At 40.9% G+C, this 22,456-nt stretch overlaps 1 protein-coding gene and 1 long non-coding RNA gene across 2 annotated transcripts in view; one reads left to right on the top strand and one right to left on the bottom strand.

Moving 5' to 3' along the window:
• Nucleotides 1–22,456, top strand: part of LPCAT2 (lysophosphatidylcholine acyltransferase 2) — a 43,163-nt gene that overhangs the window by 3,157 nt on the left and 17,550 nt on the right. The window contains exons 2-8 of the mRNA XM_070761898.1: nucleotides 12,505–12,644; nucleotides 16,921–17,138; nucleotides 17,235–17,347; nucleotides 19,622–19,682; nucleotides 20,079–20,137; nucleotides 21,665–21,699; nucleotides 22,326–22,380. Coding sequence (XP_070617999.1) covers nucleotides 12,505–12,644; nucleotides 16,921–17,138; nucleotides 17,235–17,347; nucleotides 19,622–19,682; nucleotides 20,079–20,137; nucleotides 21,665–21,699; nucleotides 22,326–22,380 — 681 coding nt within the window. The remainder of the gene's footprint in view (nucleotides 1–12,504; nucleotides 12,645–16,920; nucleotides 17,139–17,234; nucleotides 17,348–19,621; nucleotides 19,683–20,078; nucleotides 20,138–21,664; nucleotides 21,700–22,325; nucleotides 22,381–22,456) is intronic.
• Nucleotides 7,976–10,395, bottom strand: LOC139172664 (uncharacterized). Its single transcript, XR_011559906.1, has 3 exons — nucleotides 10,288–10,395; nucleotides 8,506–8,731; nucleotides 7,976–8,396 (listed from the first exon to the last, which is right to left on the bottom strand). It is a non-coding gene; the product is annotated as an uncharacterized lncRNA (long non-coding RNA).

The following is a 22,456-nucleotide window of genomic DNA, read 5'->3' as shown; positions in this document are numbered from 1 at the left end:
GAACAGCATCCTTTAGTGGCCCAAACAAGTCTGTGGGAACAAACATTTGTGAATGTTCCCAACAGTTTCTTCCTCCGCAGTGAGAAATTCAATGACGACACGTTGCTTGTAACATACATCACTTACAGACGCTGTTTCGAAACACTTCTGCAGCTACACTATCTGTCTGAAGAAAAGCAAAATTTACACACACACTGCAGACAATTCAAATAATGTATATCTAAAGTTTCATATTTGTACCATCACTGGAGGCTGAGAAAAAAAAAATGTGGTGCATTACTTTCTGGGCGACCCTCCGAACCCTGTAGAACACCGAGTTGGGTGGGGTTCTAAAGGTCATTGCTCTGGCCAGCAATTGCAAGTGGGGGAGGACAGCCCCAGCAACCGCCTTAGAGTTGGCTTTGTCTCTTCTTGAATGTATAATTTTGAGAGTTTTAACATCGATTGCTGCGATAAACTGGACCTCAGAATGGAAAGAAATAGGGAAAAAAATGATAAGTGCAATAAAAAGCAGGAAAAAAGAGAAAGATATCGTGAAAAAGTCATCAAAAATTTTTTTCTCAGTTTTAGATCCTCCTTTAAGTCTCTTCTGTTGTTTCTAGGCCAAAACAACTTTTCATATATATCTATATCTCTATCTATCTCTATCTATCTATCTCTATCTCTATCTATTTATTAAATCTGTAGCTGCTGTTGACTCTGGAGAGAGAGAGAAAGAGAGGTGGGGGGAAGGAGGGAGAGAGAGATCATACTCCCGTCAACTAAACAATGTCGGTTGGCGGGGCCCAGGGGAAGAGCCTTCTCTGTGGCAGCCCCGGCCCTCTGGAACCAACTCCCCCCAGAGATTAGAATAGCCCCCACCCTCCTTGTCTTTTGTAAGCTTCTCAAAACCCACCTCTGCCATCAGGCATGGGGGAACTAAGATAATCTTTCCCCCTAGGCTTCTACAATTTATGCATGGTATGTTTGTATGTATGGTTGGTTTTATAACAAGGGTTTTTAGCTGTTTTTAGTATTGGATTTTTACATTCTGTTTTTGTCACTGTTGTTAGCCGCCCCAAGTCCGCGGAGAGGGGCGGCATACAAATCCAATAAACAAATAAAATAAATAAATAAAATAAATACTTAGTCTTTCCCCCCAATCTTGTTCAGCCATTTTTATTTTTCAGTCCTTCCTCACAGGGTTTACGTTCCACTTTTTTTTGCAGATGGCAACTTTCCATTTGCAAAGCATACCTATTTTCAAAACTATGTCTCTCGTGCAAGAATCTGCCAGGAAGCTTTGTTAGAATTCGGTCCAAAGTTCTATTAAAAACAAACAAACAAAGGTAGAATCTAACAGACTGCTTCGGCATGTGGAGGTTCCATATAATGATGATTAATCACCTTTTGATTGATGTTCCTGCTGACTTGCTCCATTCTTCAAAAAGGAAAAAAAACCCAAGCTGATTAAACCATATATCCTGCATAGCTAGAGGTATAACAAGCAGAAAGAGGGAGATTGTGATCCTGCTCTATAGAGCGCTGGTGAGACCCCATTTGGAATAATACTGTGTCCAGTTCTGGAGACCTCACCTACAAAAAGAGATATTGATAAAATTGAATGGGTCCAAAGACAGGCTACAAGAATGGTGGAAGGTCTTAAGCATAAAACCTATCAGGAAAGACCTCATGAACTCAATCTGTGTAGTCTGGAGGACAGAAGGGAAAGGGGGGACGTGATCGAAACATTTAAATATGTTCAAGGGTTCAGGAGGGAAGTGTTTTTAATGGGAAAGTGAACACAAGAACAAGGGGGCACAATCTGAGGTTAGTTGGGGGAAAGATTAGAAGCAACGTGAGAAAATATTATTTTACTGAAAGAGTAGTAGATGCTTGGAACAAACTTCTAGCAGACGTGGTTGGTCAATCCACAGCAACTGAATTTAAACATGCCTGGGATAAACGTAGATCCATCCTAAGATAAAATACAGGAAATAAGTATAAGAACAGACTAGATGGACCGTGAGGTCTTTTTTCTGCCGTCAATGTTCTGTTTCTATATTTCTATATCATATCTGCAGATAGTTCACCAGGAAGGCTGCACCTGTTCCACTTCTGCCTAGGGACAGTGCGGACTCTTTATCTCCAAATTGCATGCTCCTCTTGCAACCCTGTTAGGCAATAAGTGCCTTTTTGTACAATTTCATAAGCGTGGAAGTGAATGTGAAAAATGTTCTTGTTTTGGTGAAGGACGTGCAGGAAGGGAACTAACCCCAGACGCTTAGAAGATCGAGATCTGAATTCCAGAAGTCCTTAATTCAATATTGAACATGTCATTTTAAAAAACCAAAACAACCCTGATAGAATAAGCATATTTACAGTAGACCAAACAGTGCAATTCTCTGCAATGTAGATTGGCGTCTGGTCTTCGGTTTCATCTTGGTCGTAGTTTCCCCATTTCTCGATTGCAAATGTTTTTTTAAGAACTTCCCTTTTTGCAAATGTTTATACCCAAGAGGACAGGATGTCCCACGTTTAGTAGCAAGCAGAGCTGATTAAACAGGAATTGCTGTGGAAGTTGGGTTTACCTCTTTTACAAGCAATTTGTTCCATTTTGCAAGTCGGGCTTCAAAATCCTGGGTTAGAGCAATAGCAATTGCATTTAGACCAGTGGTTCTGAGAGCATCTGCACCAAGACAAATTCCTTGTGTGTCCAATCACACTTGGCCAATAAAGAATTCTATTTATTTATTCATTCATTTATTTATTTTGTCCAATACACAATGAAGGTTTTAGTGGGTATATATCTATACAGGATTTGGCCAAATGTCCTTTAAACCAGGCTGAAGTTTAGCTTCCCAAGATCTTACGCAGGACCTAACAGACTTCCTTATTTTGGATGTTATTTCATTTATTTTTATTTATTTATTTATTTATTTATTTTGTCCAATACACAATGAGGGTTTTAGTGGGTATATATCTATATACACATAGTAAAATATATGATGAAGGTTATAGAGGAGATACTCATAGTAAAATATATCTAAGAAAAAATAGAAAAGAAGGTATAGGAATAGAACATATCAATGAAAGAATAGAGGAAGAGATATAGGAATAGAAGAAAGGCATAGGAGATAAAGGAGAGCAATAGGACAGGGGACGGAAGGCACTCTAGTGCACTTGTACTCACCCCTTACTGACCTCTTAGGAATCTGTATAGGTCAACCGTAGATAATCTAAGGGTAAAGTGTTGTGGGTTTGGGGATGACACTATGGAGTCCGGTAATGAGTTCCACGCTTCGACAACTCGGTTACTGAAGTCATATTTTTTACAGTCAAGTTTGGAGTGGTTAATATTAAGTTTAAATCTGTGCTCTTGTGTTGTTGTGGTTGAAGCTGAAGTAGTCGCCGACAGGCAGGACGTTGCAGCATATGATTTTGTGGGCAATACCTTAGATCTTGTTTAAGGCGTCTTAGTTCTAGGCTTTCTAGGCCCAGGATTGAAAGTCTAGTCTCATAGGGTATTCTATTTAGAGTGGAGGAGTGAAGGGCTCTTCCGGTGAAGTATTTTTGGACATTTTCAAGGGTGTTAATGTCTGAGATGCGATATGGGTTCCAAACGGATGAGCTGTATTCGAGGAAGGGTCTGGCAAAAGTTTTGTAAGCTCTGGTAAGTAGTGTGAGATTGCCAGAGCAGAAGCTACGTAGGATTAGGTTTACATTCTATTCTTTTCTATTCTCAACCTGGGGATCGAGACCCCTTTCGGGGGTCAAACAACCGTTTCACAGGGGTCACCTAAGACCCTGAGAAAAGACAAATACCCCATGGTGTTATGCACTAAAGCTTCTATTCTGCCGGCTTGGAACATATTTTTGCAGTCTGACCAATCAGGTGTTTATATTGGGGGCGTCCCTCTGACCTTCCTGCCAATCAGCTTAAAGCCCTAGCGGGAAAATTGGCACTAGACCTATGGTTGGGGGTCACCACAACACGAGGAACTGTATTAAGGGGTCATGGCATTAAAAAGACTGAGAACCACTGATTTAGACTTATATACTGCTTCCTAGGGGTATATAAGTCTCTAAGTGGTCTAGAGAATCAGCCTCTTGCCCCCAACAATCTGGGTCCTCATCAGTGTTCCCTCTAATTTTTTTGGGGGGTGGGCGGAAAAGTATAGTGTCTGAGCGGCAGTACCTTTGGGACTGGGCGGCACAGAAATAATAAATAAACAAACAAACAAACAAACAAACAAATAAATAAAAACCCCACCCTGTTTTGCCTCAGAGAATTTCAAAATAAAATACTGTACTGTGTGTCTATAACAGTGAGCTCATAATAGGGCAACTCTATCAATATCAAAATGCCACTTAAATAGTTGAGCTAGTTTCAAACTAGATTTTGATTTTCTTTCTCTCTTCCTTACTCCCATTCTTTTTCTTTCTCTTTTCCTTCCTCTCTTTTTTCTATCTGTTTCTCTCTCTTCCTCTCTCTCTCCTTCCCTCTCACTCTTTCCCTCTCGGCTTCTGGGCAGGTTTGGAAAACTCTGAGTTGATGATGATTTTTAAGTGAGCTATAAGCTCACTGCTCAGCTTAGAGGGAGCTATGGTCCTCATTTGACCCACCTCGGAAGGATGGAAGGCTGAGTCAACCTGGAGTCAGTGGTGAGATTTGAACTGCTGAACTACAGTTAGCAGTTAACTGAAGTAGCTGCTGCACTCTAACCACTGTGCCATGCCGGCTCCCGATTATGCTTTATTTGTCATCAAGTTGCTATGAAGATGGTTTCCTTTGATCTGTCGACAAGTGAAACTTATTGGCTTCTAATCTCTGCAGTCAGGATTTCCCCTGCTCGTACTGAGATTTATCTCCTATGAGATCTTGGTTCACAGTTGAGCTGTACAAATACTAGCCTTCAACTGAGTTTGCATAAAAAAGGACTCAATTCTGATCTGTTATTTCCTTTCCCTGTACTTCTAAATTCAGTTGACTCAGCCTAAATTCCAGTAGGAAAGTTTTGGAAAACGAAGCTGGGTGAGAATCCATCTTACGAACACAATTGAATCCTGTTTTTACATTGCTAAGTGAGAGGGTTAAATGAGTTTTTGCCCTGATTTATTAGCTTTCGTGCTAGAGATGTTAAGTGGATCACTACGGTATATAAGTCTAAATCAGTGAAGCTAGTAATACAATTGTTAAGTGACATAGGGGAAGGTTTGGTAGGGAAGGTTTGCCTATTCGCTGATGATTCTAAAGTGTGCAATAGGGTTGATATTCCTGGAGGGGTCTGTAATATGGTAAATGATTTAGCTTTACTAGATAAATGGTCAAAGCAATGGAAACTGCAGTTTAATGTTTCCAAATGTAAAATAATGCACTTGGGGAAAAGGAATCCACAATCTGAGTATTGCATTGGCAGTTCTGTGTTAGCAAAAACTTCAGAAGAGAAGGATTTAGGGGTCGTGATTTCTGACAGTCTCAAAATGGGTGAGCAGTGTGGTCGGGCAGTAGGAAAAGCAGGTAGGATGCTTTGCTGCATAGCTAGAGGTATAACAAGCAGGAAGAGGGTGATTGTGATCCCCTTATATAGAGCGCTGGTGAGACCACATTTGGAATACTGTGTTCAGTTCTGGAGACCTCACCTACAAAAAGATATTGACAAAATTGAACGGGTCCAAAGATGAGCTACAAGAATGGTGGAAGGTCTTAAGCATAAAACGTATCAGGAAAGACTTCATGAACTCAATCAGTATAGTCTGGAGGACAGAAGGAAAAGAGGGGACATGATCAAAACATTTAAATACGTTGAAGTGTTAAATAAGGTTCAGGAGGGAAGTGGTTTTAATAGGAAAGTGAACACAAGAACAAGGGGACACAATCTGAAGTTAGTTGGGGTGAAAGATCAAAAGCAACATGAGAAAATATTATTTTACTGAAAGAGTAGTAGATCCTTGGAACAAACTTCCAGCAGACGTGGTTGGTAAATCCACAGTAACTGAATTTAAACATGCCTGGGACAAACAAAAATCCATCCTAAGATAAAATACAGGAAATAGTATAAGGGCAGACTAGATGGACCATGAGGTCTTTTTCTGCCGTCAGTCTTCTATGTTTCTATGTTTCTATGAATCACTGCGGTATATAAGTCTAAATCAGTGAAGCTAGTAATACAATTGTTAAGTGAAACCAGCTTCCGTGTTGACTTTGCTTGTCAAAAGGTTGCAAAAAGAGATGATGTGACCCCGGGACACTGCAACTGTCACAAGTATACAAATCAAACTAATAATAATAATAATAATAATAATAATAATAATAATAATAAGTGCAAGTCAGTTGCCGAGTATCTGAATTTTGATCACGTGACTTTGGGATGGTGCAACGGCCATAAGTGCGAAAAATGGTCCCTCTTCCACTGGTCTATAGTCTATTCCATTCCATTCTGGTTCCGGGTTAGCGGCGAGAAGATGGAGGATTTGCTGCTCCTCTGAGACAACGGCAAAATTCGTCAAAAAATGAGTCAATCCAGATCAGATGTTGTCTGATTCCTTCTGGTTTTTCAGCCTTCACAATTCAAAGTATTGGTCATGACCTTTAAAGCCCTACATGGCATTGGACCAGATTACCTCCGGAACTGCCTGCTACCGCACGAATCCCAGCGAATGATAAGGTCCCACAGAGTTGGCCTTCTCCGGGTCCCGTCGACTAAACAATGTCATTTGGCGGGACCCAGGGGAAGAGCCTTCTTTGTGGCGGCCCCGGCCCTCTGGAACCAACTCCCCCCATAGATTAGGACTGCCCCACCTTCCCTGTCTTTCGTAAACTACTCAAGACTCATTTATACCGCCAGGCATGGGGGAGTTGAGATATTCCTTCCCCCTAGGTCATTACAAGTTATGCATGGTATGTTTGTGTGTATGTTTGGTTTTATAATAGGGGTTTTTAGTTGTTTTTTATTATTGGATTGTACATGTTGTGTTTATTATTGTTGTTAGCCACCCCAAGTCTGCGGAGAGGGGCGGCATACAAATCCAATAAGTTGTTGTTGTTGTTATTATTATTATTATTATTATTATTATTATTATTATTATTACCGTTGTATCTTTGAAACGTCACTAAATGAACTATTGGCAGTAGCAGTCTACCTGCACGGTGGATGCACAGCAAAACCAAAAAATCATGAAAACACTGCTAATTTTATTGGTTATATTAGCTCTCTATTGCAAGGGGCCACTCAAAACCTGGCTAATTTTAAAACACCGATTAAATTCTAAGGAAGCTGTAATTTCCTCCTCCCCTGCTTTAGCCTGTGACCTTTTCTTCAGAAAGCAGGAATAACCTGATATTCTAAGAAAGTAAGACCACATTCTTGAATGCTTTCAGATAAGCCTGTCCAGTTTTCCCCTCCTTGAAAGTTTTAAATTCTTAAAATCTTGTCAGCCTCCTAACCACAAAGTCCTTGCGCCAAGTTAAACATCTCATATTGATTTTTTTTTTAAAAAAATGGTTAAATAAATGTAAAGAAGAAAAAGTATTTACAAACACACATATATGTATGTATATAAGTAGGTATAATTGTATGTATTTATTTGTTTTTGTAGATAAATACATAAATATGTATTTATGTATATACAGTATATATATATGTTTTTTCCTGTCAAATTATCAGCCAGAAATATCAGCAAAAATATGTTGCACAGTGGTATCTCTACCTAAGAATGCCTCTACTTACAAATTTTTCTAGATAAGAACCCGGTGTTCAAGATTTTTTTGGTTTTTAAGTCCTGGTATTTTGCTATTTTTTGTGTGTTCTTTTTCATCGACCTTGCTATCCCCTGCTATTGTGATAGTCACCTTGTTCTTCTCAACCAGGTTAATTTCTGGTGTATTATGTGCCAGTACCTTATCCGTTTGAATGCGAAAATCCCACAAGATAGAATAGAATAGAATAGAATTTTATTGGCCAAGTGTGATTGGACACACAAGGAATTTGTCTTGGTGCATATGCTCTCAGCGTACATAAAATAAAATATACATTTGTCAAGAATCATGTGGTACAACACTTAATGATTGTCATAGGGGTCAAATAAGCAATGAAGAAGCAATATTAATAAAAATCTGAGGATATAAGCAACAAGTTACAGTCATACAGTCAACATGGGAGGAAATGGGTGAAAGGAATGATGAGAAAAACTAGTAGAATAGAAGTGCAGATTTAGTAGAAAGTCTGACAATGTTGAGGGAATTATTTGTTTAGTAGAGTGATCTTGATCTATTTTCAGCAACTTTTCCAGGCTTGTGTTCCCACCAGTTTGTAGCAGTATGGATATTATAGTTTTTGCATAAATTCCAATGGATCTTTGGTGCAACAGAGTTGTGCCGTAGTTTTTAATCAGTCTGCACAATTTTCTTGCAGCAGCTGAGCACAATAAATAAATAAAAATATACAGGTTAAAACCAGCCCCAAGCAAGCTGTTCTTAAAAATGCTCCCTGGATCTGTTCAGGAGCCGGGCGATTCAGAACTTGCCTGTAAGCGGTATTTTCTTGCCACAAATTTGTCATTGTCTCAGGACACACCCTTTGGCAACCTGTAATCCTCCTGCCTCTGATCTGAAGTTTGTTTTAGACAGAAGATTGGGCAGATCTGGAAATCTGTCAGCCAGAAAGGAGGACATTTCATAATTTCCCCTGTGAGCAATCGGCATTCCGCTTAGCGATATCATCAGGCGGGCATCAGGCGGCTGTTGCTTTAGCTGCCGGTTACAAAGAGAAGATCTGGGGCACCTCACAAGCTCTCCAAGCATTTGCAAATTCTGGGAGTTGAATAATTGTTTGTTTGTTTGTTTGTTTGTTTGTTTGTTTGTTCGTTCGTCCGTCCGTCCGTCCGTCCGTCCGTCCATCCATCCATCCATCCATCCATCCATCCATCCATCCATCCATCCATCTATCTATCTATCTATCTATCTATCTATCTATCTATCTATCTATTTATTTATCTATTTATCTATCTATCTTATCTATCTATCTATCTATCTATCTATCTATCTATCTATCTATCTATCTATCTATCTATCTATTTATCTATTTATTATTAGATTTGTATGCCGCCCCTCTCCGTAGACTCTGGGAGTTGAAATCCATAACTCCAAACATTTAAATATGTTAAAGGGTTAAATAAGGAGGGAAGTGTTTTTAATAGGAAAGTGAACCCGAGAATAAGGGGACACAATCTGAGGTTAGCTGGGGGAAAGATCAGAAGCAACGTGAGAAAACATTATCTGACTGAAAGAGTAGTAGATGCTTGGAACAAAATTCCAGTAGACATGGTTGGTCTTAAGCATAAAACCTATCAGGAAAGACTTAATGAACTCAATCTGTATAGTCTGGAGGACAGAAGGGAAAGGGGGGACATGATCGATACATTTAAATATGTTAAAGGGTTAAATAAGGTTCAGAAGGAAAGTGATTTTACTAGGAACATGAACACAAGAACAAGGGGGCACTATCTGAGGTTCGTTGGGGGAAAGATCAGAAGCAACGTGAGAAAATATTATTTGACTGAAAGAGTAGTAGATGCTTGGAACAAACTTCCAGCAGACGTGATTGGTCTTAAGCATAAAACTTATCAGGAAAGACTTAATGAACTCAATCTGTATAGTCTGGAGGACAGAAGGGAAATTGGTGGGGGGGGGCATGATCGAAACATTTAATTATGTGAAAGGGTTAAATAAAGTTCAGGAGGGAAGTGTTTTTAATAGGAAAGTGAACACAAGAACAAGGGGACACAATCTGAGGTTAGCTGGGGGAAAGATCAGAAGCAATGTGAAAAAATATGATTTGACTAAAAGAGTAGTAGATGCTTGGAACAAACTTCCAGCAGACATGGTTGGTAAATCCACAGTAACTGAATTTACACATGCCTGGGATAAACATAGATCCATCCTAAGGTAAAATACGGGAAATAGTATAAGGGCAGACTAGATGGACCAGGAGGTCTTTTTCTGCCGTCAATCTTCTATGTCAGTGTTTCCCAAACTTGGGAACTTGAAGATATCTGGACTTCAACTCCCAGAATTCTCCAGCCAGCATTCTCTGGCTGGGGAATTCTGGGAGTTAAAGTCCAAATATATTCAAGTTGCCAAGGTTGGGAACCACTGTTCTATGTTTCTATGTTTCTATAACTTTATAATGGCAATAGCAATAGAATTTAGACTTATACATTATACCACTTCATAATGCTTTACAGCCCTCTCTAAGCGGTTTAAAGAGTCAGCATATTACACACACACCCAACAATAATTTTACCCACCTCAGAAGGATGGAAGGCTGAGTCAACCTTGAGCCAGTGGTGAGATTTGAACTACCCTAACGTCGTTGTGCTACTGATCTTCCCAGCTTCCAGGCTTGTTTTCATTGCTACTTCCTCCAAAAAGTGCTAGACTGCATATCAGTGTACAGTTAAATTAATATTTAACTATTTCTAACATCTGCCAGGTGAAAATACCTTCTGCAACACAGCATCTTCCTATGGAGAAGGCTTCTGAAATTTACATTAAACCTGTTTTGCTAGAGTTGGTTATATTACTCTTAACAGGACATTGTTTTCTATATCTCTCCGCGGTTGATTAATGGGTCATGACCTAACCCAAGCCATTAAAAAGTTACTTAAGTTTTTGTCCAATCAATATTTGCCTGTAACTTATTTACTATATTCAATGTTCCTTGATGACAAATCCCTTCTTTATGAATTCCCCAAAACTCTGGTTTTAAAGCTAAGGACATCCACAGAATCTTGTGGGAAGGAGTTCCATCCGCAATGCATTTTGAGCTATAGCAATTTAACTTTCTCATCCCAGACATCCTCTGGTCTGCTGGGTTGTTGCGTCACCCACATTCAAACGGGAGGTGATCTAACACTTCATCAGTTCCTGAACTCATAGAAACATAGAAACATAGAAGATTGACGGCAGAAAAAGACCTCATGGTCCATCTAGTCTGCCCTTATACTATTTTCTGTATTTTATCTTAGGATGGATATATGTTTATCCCAGGCATGTTTAAATTCAGTTACTGTGGATTTATCTACCACGTCTGCTGGAAGTTTGTTCCAAGGATCTACTACTCTTTCAGTAAAATAATATTTTCTCGTGTTGCTTTTGATCTTTCCCCCAACTAACTTCAGATTGTGTCCCCTTGTTCTTGTGTTCAATTTCCTATTAAAAACACTTCCCTCCTGGACCTTATTTAACCCTTTAATATATTTAAATGTTTCGATCATGTCCCCCCTTTTCCTTCTGTCCTCCAGACTATACAGATTGAGTTCATGAAGTCTTTCCTGATACGTTTTATGCTTAAGACCTTCCACCATTCTTGTAGCCCATCTTTGGACCCGTTCAATTTTGTCAATATCTTTTTGTAGGTGAGGTCTCCAGAACTGAACACAGTACTCCAAATGTGGTCTCACCAGCACTCTATATAGCGGGATCATAATCTCCCTCTTCCTGCTTGTTATACCTCTAGCTATGCAGCCAAGCATCCTACTTGCTTTCCCTACCGCCTGACTGCACTGTTCACCCATTTTGAGACTGTCAGAAATCACTACCCCTAAATCCTTTTCTTCTGAAGTATTTGCTAAACTGCTGAACTCAGTTCTTAGTTCTCTCACAGAACCTCCGCTTTTTAGGAAAAATAAACCAGCCCTGTGGATTTGTTTTTGAAAGGCTCTTGAAAGTAAGTGAGAGAGTGAAAATGTGTTTAGAAATACTTAGTGGTCAATTACTGCGGCTGAACTGAATGGATGGCTCTTAGCCCAGAGGCATGACAAGAAGATGAGTTTGCAAAAAACATTGAATCATTTAAGACTCGTCAGTTTCATTTTTACATTCAAAGCTTATTAATTTTAACCTGAGTTATTTTATGATCCAATGCATAATGCCCTGCTTTAATCCAGTAAATGAGTTGAAATACATTTTGGGAACACAACCCATTAAAGTTACCGTACTTGAGAAACACTGCCTTAGAAGTAGAGAGTATACAGTATTTTTGAAATATTGACCTGGGTGGACCAATCGGTACCAAAGCTGGGTCTTTGAGAAGAGAAAACTTAATCCTGAACTGTCACTAAACAAAATTGTTGTAAGTTGAGGACTCTCTAGATCAGGGGTAGGCAAAGTTGGTTCTTCTATGACATGTGGACTCCAACTCCCAGAATTCCTGAGCTAGCATGATTGGCTCAGGAATTCTGGGAGTTGAAGTCCACAAGTCATAGAGCCAACGTGGGCCTACCCCTACTCTAGACTGAAGTAAACTCTCAAGTTTCTCTGAATTGCAGAAGTCGAGCAGACCGAGTTGGCTCTCATCTTGATCTGATCTCACTTGGATCTCATGATCACTGGATCAGCAAGAAGTGGTTGAGCTGAGATTGTTCCCCGAGGCACAAATTTAATTTGAGACTTCATGCGTCTCAGGTCAAGAATTCCAGAAGTTCTCCCGATGTCTCTTTTAATGGTCATCCCTTCTTTCTCAGGTGTTCTTCTTGGGGCTTATCCTCCTTCCTCTACGCATCGCGCTCATCTTGCTCTTCCTGTTGCTGGCGTGGCCTTTCGTACTTCTCGCGACATCATGCACCAAGGAAAAAGGATCAGTGCCACTCGGAGGATGGAAAAGGTAATATGGGGAATACTTAAGGACTGCTATTTCTATTTTTCATGGAAGCATCACCTGGTTAAGAGAGAGCAGGTGTGGGCTCTGACTTACCTTGCTGCTGATTCCAGGGGTGGGTTGCTTACTATTAATAATTTAATTTAATAATTTAATTTAATTTAATTTAATTTAATTTAATTTAATTTAATTTAATTCAATTCAATTCAATTCAATTCAATTCAATTCAATTCAATTCAATTCAATTCAATTATTTTATTTTATTTATTCATTTATTTTTTTATTTCTTTATTTCTTTATTAATTTCTTGATTTCTTGATTTCTTGATTTCTTGATTTCTTGATTTCTTGATTGGATTTGTATGCCGCCCCTCTCCATAGACTCGGGGCGGCTAACAACAAAAATAAAAAACAGCATGTAAATCCAATACTAAAACAACTAAAAGACCCTTATTGTAAAACTAATCATACATACAAGCAAACATACTATGCATAAATTGTAAAGGCCTAGGGGGAAAGAGTATCTCAGTTCCCCCATGCCTGACGGCAGAGGTGGGTTTTAAGGAGCTTACAAAAGGCAAGGAGGGTGGGGGCAATTCTAATCTCCGGGGGGAGTTGGTTCCAGAGGGCCGGGGCCTCCACAGAGAAGGCTCTTCCCCTTGGCCCCGCCAAACGACATTGTTTAGTTGACGGGACCCGGAGAAGGCCCACTCTGTGGGACCTAACTGGTCACTGGGATTCGTGCAGCAGAAGGCGGTGCTTGAGATAATCTGGTCCTATCAGCGTGCTGCCTGTGCATTGTGACATTTTGCACATGTGTGTGCTCACTACGTTCAGGGGTGCGTGCATGTCCCCAGCATGATTTTGCTTCTGCTCATGTACAGAAGGATGGTTTTCCTTCTGCGCATGCTCAGAGAGCCAAATATCATGAAAAATTGGGGGGAAAAGATGGCGCACACAGACTGGCAAAGACAGACCGGAGTCGTTTCCCCAGAATTGTACAATTGGTGGGCCGCTACCAGAGTTCTGCTTCAGACCACATCAGTAGGAACCCACCACTAGCTGGTTCGCTTCCTCACGCACCACATGTGCAGTGCTAAAAACCCAGATTCTGTGCATGCGTGGAAGCAAAAAACAGCATCTGCGCATACCCAGAAGCAAAAAACAAAATGGCGCCTCTGGTGCCGCTGAGAGAGCCAATTTGGGGGCGTATCCAACCCGCCATCACTGCCAATTTGGCGAGCGGGTGAAATTTCCACTATCGGTTTTATAGAACTGATCTGAACCTGCAAGAATCCACCTCTGGTGGAAACAGTTGAGAAAACTGCAGCGTGGGTCATTTATCAACATCTTAATTTTTCCATTCTGCCTTGAATTGAATGTTGACTCTATGCAAGTCACCTCCTGTCTGTGTTTGTAAATGTAGCTTAGGAACCCAACAGTGCCCTGATAACAAGACATTTGGACCAATTCCAACATTTTGGAGCAGAGCTGGATTAAAAGCTCACTCGTATGCAACCTTGGACTTAATTTTGCCCTGTTTATAGCAAGTGGAACTGTGAAGGACTGTGATGTTTTATTTTTGTCCTTTTGAAAAAAAAACCCACGAACGAATGACTCTAAACTTCTTGTTTTAAGTTTGGAAGATGTGCATTTCAATGTTAGCTGACCTGGACTGTTACGGTCAATGATAACAATGTTTATTTGATAACTATGTTCATTTTCTGCAGCATTCCTAAATCTGTTCCAAAACTCTATCCTTCTCCCTATCCACCCTTTTCTTTTAATTTTGCTAACTGATCTTTTGCGACGGGCTACAAGAATGGTGGAAGGTCTTAAGCATAAAACGTATCAGGAAAGACTTAATGAACTCAATCTGTATAGTCTGGAGGACAGAAGGGAAAGGGGGGACACGATCGAAACATTTAAATATGTGAAAGGGTTAAATAAGGTCCAGGAGGGAAGTGTTTTTAATAGGAAAGTGAACACAAGAACAAGGGGACACAATCTGAAGTTAGTTGGGGGAAAGATCAAAAGCAACATGAGAAAATATTATTTCACTGAAAGAGTAGTAGATCCTTGGAACAAACTTCCAGCAGACGTGATAGATAAATCCACAGTAACTGAATTTAAACATGCCTGGGATAAACATATATCCATCCTAAGATAAAATACAGAAAATAGTATAAGGGCAGACTAGGTGGACCATGAGGTCTTTTTCTGCCGTCAGTCTTCTATGTTTCTATGTTTCTATAATACATAAATATTAGTGCTCTTCCTGGCACTTTTTCCAAAGTCTCAACATGTTTTGGGCAACGTGGTGACTGAAGTTTTACTTACTTTTTTTTAAATGCTTTTAATTGCAAACTGTACACTTTTCATATTGTATGTGCATAACTTTGTGGGTTTGTTTGCATAGTGCATCTTTTGATAATGGTTTGATAGGCTGTTATTTCTCTCTTAACCCACCCACCCATCCCTCCCCCGCCCCAACCAATGAAAAGAGCTGGAAGTAAATACATAAAGATACAAATGAATAATTAGGACATATTGATTCATCGGGTGGGAATAGCAATGGTTGAATGAGCCAGTCAATCATATGTAAACGTTGGAAATAGTTTCAGGGTTTTCTTTGTAGAAATGGGGAGAGGCATTCTCCATGGAGCCATGACTTATTGAGCTGGAGAAATAGGTGTACATTGTGTGTTTGTGTGTGTGTGTACAACTCATGTTTACATTTGAGTCAGTGTTGACTCTTGGCACAACTTCCTGGATAAGTTTTCTTGGCCAGATTTCAGAAGCGATTGGTCATTGCCTCCTTTTTAGGGTAGAGAGAAACGGGCTGGCCCAAGGGCATCCCAAGTGGCTTTGTGGCTATGGTGAGACTAGAATTCACAGTCTCCTCGTTTCTGGCCTGACGCCTTAAACCAGGGGATGGGCCCCTTTAGGACCTACGGATTTCAACTCACAGAATTCAGAATTCTGGGCTCAGGAATTCTGAGAGTTGAAGTCCACCCATCATGAAAAGAGCCACAATATCCCCATCCGGCTTTAACCACTAGATTAAACTGGCTTTAGGCTGTACCTGCTTATGTTTAATTACAGACAAAGCTTCTGTCGCTAAACAATGAGGTCATCACACGAGTCATCGTGCATTGGTGATTTTATGATCATTTTGGCCACAGTCCCTAATAAATCAAACAGGTGTTAATCCAATCTGATTTTCCCTATTGATTTTGCTGGTTGGAATTCCTAGGAGAGAGGGAGAGGGAGATGAGAAAGAGACAGGGGGAGAGAGAGTAGAGGGAGAGGGAGAGAGAGATGAGAGAGTTAGAGGGAGAAATGAGAGGGAGAAAAATGAGAGAGAGATGAGAGAGAGGGAGAGATAAGAGCAAGAGAGATGAGAGCGAGAGGTATGAGAGCGAGAGAGATGAGAGTAAGATATGAGAGATGTGAGAAAGAGATGAGACAGATATGAGAGCGAAAGAGATGAGAGTAAGAGATATGAGAGAGATGAGAAAGAGGGAGATGAGAGTAAGAGACATGAGAGATGAGAAAGAGAGAGAGGAGAGAAAGAGATGAGAGAGATATGAGAGCGAAAGAGATGAGAGTAAGAGATATGAGAGAGATGAGAAAGAGGGAGATGAGAGTAAGAGACATGAGAGATGAGAAAGAGAGAGACGAGAGAAAGAGATGAGAGAGATGAGAAAGAGATGAGAGAGAGAGGTATGAGTGAGAGAGATGAGAATAAGAGACATGAGAGAGATGAGAAAGAGAGAGACGAGAGAAAGAGATGAGAGATGGGAGATGAGAGAAAAAGATGAGAAAGAGAAAGAAAGAAAGAGAGAGAGAGAGAGGAGAGAGACGAGAGAGAAAGAGAGAGATCACGTGATCCTGGGATGCTGCAACCATTGTAACCAACTGCCAATTGCCAAGCTCCTGGTTTGTGCTTACAAGGATGCTGCAATATTTGTGAATGTGAAGACTGTTGGCCGGTCACATTTTCAGAGCCATTGTTAACTACAGACAGTTGCTAAACAAAATGGTTTATAATTCAAGGACTAGCTGTAGTTAGGGAATGAAACACCTGCAAGCAAAATTGCCAAATTCAGACAGCTCCAACAACCACACCTGCTAATTTTTATATACCTTAAAAGCGAGTCCTTGTTTCTGACCTCAACATGTAGGAAAGAGTCCACTGGATTGATGGAAGATGAGTGTAGGAAGGAAGGATGACTTAAGTACCAGTCAAGCAACCACGTTTCTCTTTATTTCCGTGCCAGGAGGATATCCAACATCGGCCTCCACTTCTTTGGCCGAGCCTTGTTCCTTGCGATGGGCTTCCAAGTCAAAGTCAAAGGGAAAGTCGCTAGTCCTCAAGAGGCACCCATCTTAGTGGTTGCTCCGCACTCAAGCTTCTTCGACAGCATCGTTTGTGCCGTGGCGGGCTTGCCTTCCGTGGTATCCAGGGAAGAGAATGTCTGGGTGCCCATTTTTGGCAGTAAGTGTCCCGGCAAAACTCGAGCAAACCAACATGTTTTCCACCTTCCTTTCTCTTCACAAATTTATTTGAAGTTTTAATTCTTTTTTGGAATAGGGTTCGTCGGTGCTCTCCAGCCTGTGCTGGTCTCACGGAACGACCCAGATTCACGGAAGAATACTATCCAGGAAATAACAAAACGGGCGACCTCCGGAGAACAATGGCCTCAGGTACCATTTCTATAGCTCAGCCGTTCTTTCTATTCTCGGGAGCGTCAGGTGAAGGAAGGCTTGCAGAAAAATAGCTGAAACTATTTTTCTCGGGGAAGAAATAGTTTGTGGCGTCGTCGCAAATCCTCCGTGGTTTGGTTTAGCTGAATCTGCCCTTTTGGGTTTCTCTAAGCTTTGCATTTTCTTCCATCCTTTTTGCAAAAAATAAGAAAGTTTCAGGCAGTGATGGGGGCCATAAGGTGCCACAGGTGGCACTTAGAGCCATATCCATTACCCTGGGGGGAGAATCATTGGCCCCCTCGGAGAGGGTTCGCAACTTGGGCGTCCTCCTCGATTCACAGCTCACATTAGAGAAACACCTTTCAGTTGTGGCGAGGGGGGTGTTCGCCCAGGTTCTCCTGGTGCACCAGTTGCGGCCCTATTTGGACCAGGAGTCACTGCTCACAGCCACTCATGCCCTTATCACCTCGAGATTCGACTACTGTAACGCTCTCTACATGGGGCTACCTTTGAAGAGTGTTCAGAAACTTCAAATCGTGCAGAATGCAGCTGCGAGAGCAATCATGGGCTTTCCCAAATATGCCCATGTTACACCAACACTCCGCAGTCTGCATTGGTTGCCGATCAGTTTCCAGTCACAATTCAAAGTGTTGGTTATGACCTATAAAGCCCTTCATGGCACCGGACCAGATTACCTCAGGGACCGCCTTCTGCTGCACGAATCCCAGTGACCAGTTAGGTCTCACAGAGTGGGCCTTCTCCGGATCCCGTCAACCAAACAATGTCGCTTGGCGGGGCCCAGGGGAAGAGCCTTCTCTGTGGCAGCCCTGGCCCTCTGGAACCAACTCCCCCCAGAGATGAGAATTGCCCCCACCCTCCTTGCCTTTCGTAAGCTGCTTAAAACCCACCTCTGCCGCCAGGCATGGGGGAATTGAGATACACTTTCCCCCTAGGCCTTTACAATTTTATGCATGGTATGTCTGTATGTATGTTTGGTTTTATAATAATGGGTTTTTAACTGTTTTTAGCATTGGATTATTGTTATATGCTGTTTTATTACTGTTGTTAGCCACCCTGAGTTTGTGGAGAGGGGCGGCATACAAATCCAATAAATAAATAAATAAATAAATGAATGAATGAATGAATGAATGAATGAATGAATGAATGAATCAACGAATCTATCTATCTATCTATCTATCTATCTATCTATCTATCTATCTATCTATCTATCTATCTATCTATCTATCTGCTGGCACCTGAGCTGTTGCCCTAGCTCAGCTCCAATGTCAGCAAGCTGACTTTTTGGCTCACACGGAGGCTCTGGTAGTGCAGTTTTGGCTTCCAGAGAACCTCCAGGGGAATAGGGGAAGGCATTTTTACCTTCCTTCTGCTCCAGGGAAGCCTTTGGAGCCTGGGGAGGGTGAAACACGAACCTACTGGTCCCACCAGAAGTTGGAAAACAGGCCATTTCCAGCTTCCAGAGGGCCTCTATGGGCTAGGGGAAGCTGTTTTTTGCCCTCCCCAGGCATTGAATTGAGGGTGTGGGCACTCGTGCACGGAACACTGTTGCCTTCCTACCAAAGTTGGCCAACTGATGAGAAGGGAGAACCCATCAGAGGAAAAATGGAAGGCAAAAGAGGAAGGGGATGGCAAAAAAATGAGAGGATTAAGTAGTATCACTGATGCAGTGGGCAATTCTTTTTTAAGAATTGCAACTTAATATATCTGGAGGTGATCCTTTAGGAGAAATTTGGTAAACTTGATAACATCTGTAGCTGAAAAAACAGCGTGATTTTAGAGTGCCCTCTGGCGGTAAAAAGGAATTTACTAAATAAACTGTTCCAATGTTTAAACTTTAGAGAGAAATCAGGATTAAGTTTCTTAGCTAACGTTTGAGAAAAATATTGTTTTTAGTATGGTAGTTTTGGAAGAATGATCACACAGTCAAACCTGAAGCAGGAACTGTCAATTATGATTGATCTTATTTTCCTTCCTTCCTTCCTTCCTTCCTTCCTTCCTTCCTTCCTTCTTTCTTTCTTTCTTTCTTTCCTTCCTCGTCCCTTCCTTCCTTCTTTCCTTCTTTTCTTTTTTCTTTTTTACCTTTTCTCTTTCTTTCTTTCTTTCTTCCCTTCCTTTCTCTCTTTTTCTTCTTTCTTTTCTTTTTTACCTTTTCTTGATTTCTTTCTCTCTCTCTCTCTCTCTTCTTTCTTTCCTTTTTCCTTTTTTACCTTTTCTTTTTTTTCTTGCTTTCTTTCCTTCTTCCCTGCACTCTAGGTAATGATTTTCCCAGAAGGGACGTGTACAAACCGATCATGTTTGATCACATTTAAACAAGGTAAGGAAAACTTTGCCGGATGACTTATTTTGGAAAAGCAGAAGGAAAAAGTTCAAGATGTATGTCAGACATTTAAAAGCTTGTTATGGACATATTAAGAGTTTCCTGTTTCCTATTACAGGAATATAGATGAGCAGTAAAGCACATGGTGACTGTACACTTGGTTTGCTCTTTGCAATGCTTTATGTAAACAGAATTTGTAACAGAATGCCACAAAGGAAATAGAAAATGAAGGACTGGGTCAAATAAAAAATAGCCTCTTTTGTAAGCATTGGGGAATTCTTTTGTCACGATTATTTTACTTTGAGATAAATAGATATTATTTACTTTCTGCAAAATGCTGGAGTTGCAAGCGAAAGATGCAGGAACTTTCAAACACATTGCTTTTATTTTCAGGAGCTTTTATTCCTGGGGTTCCTGTTCAGCCCGTGCTTATTCGCTACCCCAACAAGTTGGTGAGTTTTGAATTTAGACAGAAGGAGATTTCCTCTTGAAATTCCTCTGTTCACTTTGGCCACCAGAAAACTAGCTCAGTTGTACGGGCACCCCTGGACTTATGATCAGTCATCTCGCAACACTTCCAAGTTACAACGGACCCATCTTATTATTTATTTATTTATTTATTGGATTTGTATGCCGCTCCTCTCCGGAGACTCGGGGCGGCTAACAGCAACAATAAAACAGTGTACAATAGTAATTCAATACTAAGAACGATTAAAAACCCATTAATATAAAAAACCAAACATACATACATACATTCCATGCATAGAATTGTAAAGGCCTAGGGGGAAAGAGGATCTCAATTCCCCCATGCCTGACGGCAGAGGTGGGTTTTAAGTAGCTTATGAAAGGCAAGGAGGTTTGGGTGATTCTAATCTTTGAGGGGAGTTGGTTCCAGAGGGCCGGGGCCGCCACAGAGAAGGCTCTTCCCCTGGGTCTCGCCAAGCGACATTGTTTGGTTGACGGGACCCGGAGAAGACCCACTCTGTGGGACCTAACTGGTCGCTGGGATTCGTGCAGCAGAAGGCAGTCCCTGAGATATTCTGGTCCGGTGCCATGAAGGGCTTTATAGGTCATAACCAACACTTTGAATTGTGACCGGAAATTGATCGGCAACCAATGCAGACTGCGGAGTGATGGCGAAACATGGGCATATTTAAAGAAGCCTATGATTGCTCTCGCGGCTGCATTCTGCACGATCTTAAGTTTCCAAACATTTTTCAAAGGTAGCCCCATGTAGAGAGCGTTACAGTAGTCGAGTCTCGAGGTGATGAGGGCATGAGTGACTGTGAGCAGTGACTCCCGGTCCAAGTAGGGTCGCAACTGGTGCATCTTCAGCTGGTTTGACCCAGATTCAAAGTCACAGGAACAACTTCAAGCATTCAGCAACGTAACTGCATTTATGGATGCTGTTTCAAGTGAAACATGCTCATGAGGTCATGTGTTGTATGACAGTTTTATTGAAACCCAGCTCCTCCGATTTTCAGCAAAACCATAGCAAATTATTGGTTTATAATAATAATAATTAATAATAATAATTTATTAGATTTGTATGCTGCTCTCTCCAAAGTCTCGGGGCGGCTCACAATAGCAATAAACAAAGCAGTACAAATCCAATAATTAAAACTATAGCTAAAACCCCACTATCATTTAAAAACAATCAATACAACCCAATCATCACCACACATAAATCTTACTAACCAAAAAGCCATCAGTTGTTATTTTTATTTATTTTTCTTTGCCCCTTGAATAATTCTGCAAAATTGCCCACCTAATTTTTCCGCTCTTAACTTTGGTGGAGAATTTCAAAAGCTATTTCTGGTTATTTTTATTCCAAATAAACTACCCCATCATTGGCCACTTATTAGCCACCAGCTTGCAACTGAAAAACCTCGACTTCCCTTGTTTCGTTTCGTGATCGTGTCTTCTTATTGTCGAATAAATTATCTCTCTTTTTCCCCTCTTTCCTTTAATTCCTCCAGGATACTGTGACATGGACCTGGCAGGGATACAGCTTGTAAGTCAAAATCTTGAAACAGAAATGTACTTTGTACAGACTTATTTGTGTTGGTCAAGTATTGAGCATTGTTGCCTTTTTAAATTTGTTACACAGATCAAAGGGTTTGTGGTGGCAGTGGGTAAAAGTGAGGATGATGGAGCTGATGATTCTCTTTCTTTTCTTCTTCTTCTTCTCATTCTCCTTCTTTTCTTCTTCTTCTCCTTCCTCCTCCTCCTCCTCCTCTTTCTCCTCCTCCTCCTCTTTCTCTTCCTCCTCCTCCTCTTCCTCCTCCTCCTCTTTCTCTTCTTCTTCCTCCTCCTCTTTCTCCTCCTCCTCCTCTTCCTCCTCCTCCTCTTCCTCCTCCTCCTCTTTCTCTTCCTCCTCCTCCTCCTTCTCTTCCTCTTTCTTCTCCTCCTCCTCCTCCTCTTTCTCTTCTGCCTCCGCTCCATTAATTATCATCTGGAGTAACAACAACAATCCAGAATTTCTGGTCTTTATTTATTGTGGTTGTAAAGTGAGGTGCCCACATGACCAGACCCAATTGTTTAATCATTTTTACAACAGGTGTTAAACGAAGTCTTAGAGGAATAAATCCGAATGCTACAAAGCAATCTTGTAAATATAGTCTTTCTGTTGTTTTTCAGCAAACAAGCATTTCTGCTGACTTTGTGCCAGGCCTTTACAAAAGTTGAAGTGGAGGTAAGGACAAAAATAAATGTCTGTTTTGTCTGGTTAAGCAGAATAAATTGGGTCTAGTTCGTACTTATTGGTGGGG

The sequence above is a fragment of the Erythrolamprus reginae genome, chromosome 9 (genome assembly GCF_031021105.1).
Source record: "Erythrolamprus reginae isolate rEryReg1 chromosome 9, rEryReg1.hap1, whole genome shotgun sequence".
In the NCBI taxonomy this organism is placed as follows: Eukaryota; Metazoa; Chordata; class Lepidosauria; order Squamata; family Dipsadidae; genus Erythrolamprus; species Erythrolamprus reginae.
The sequence above is the reverse complement of the archived record's forward strand: the minus strand, read 5'-3'. Positions and strand labels throughout refer to the sequence as shown.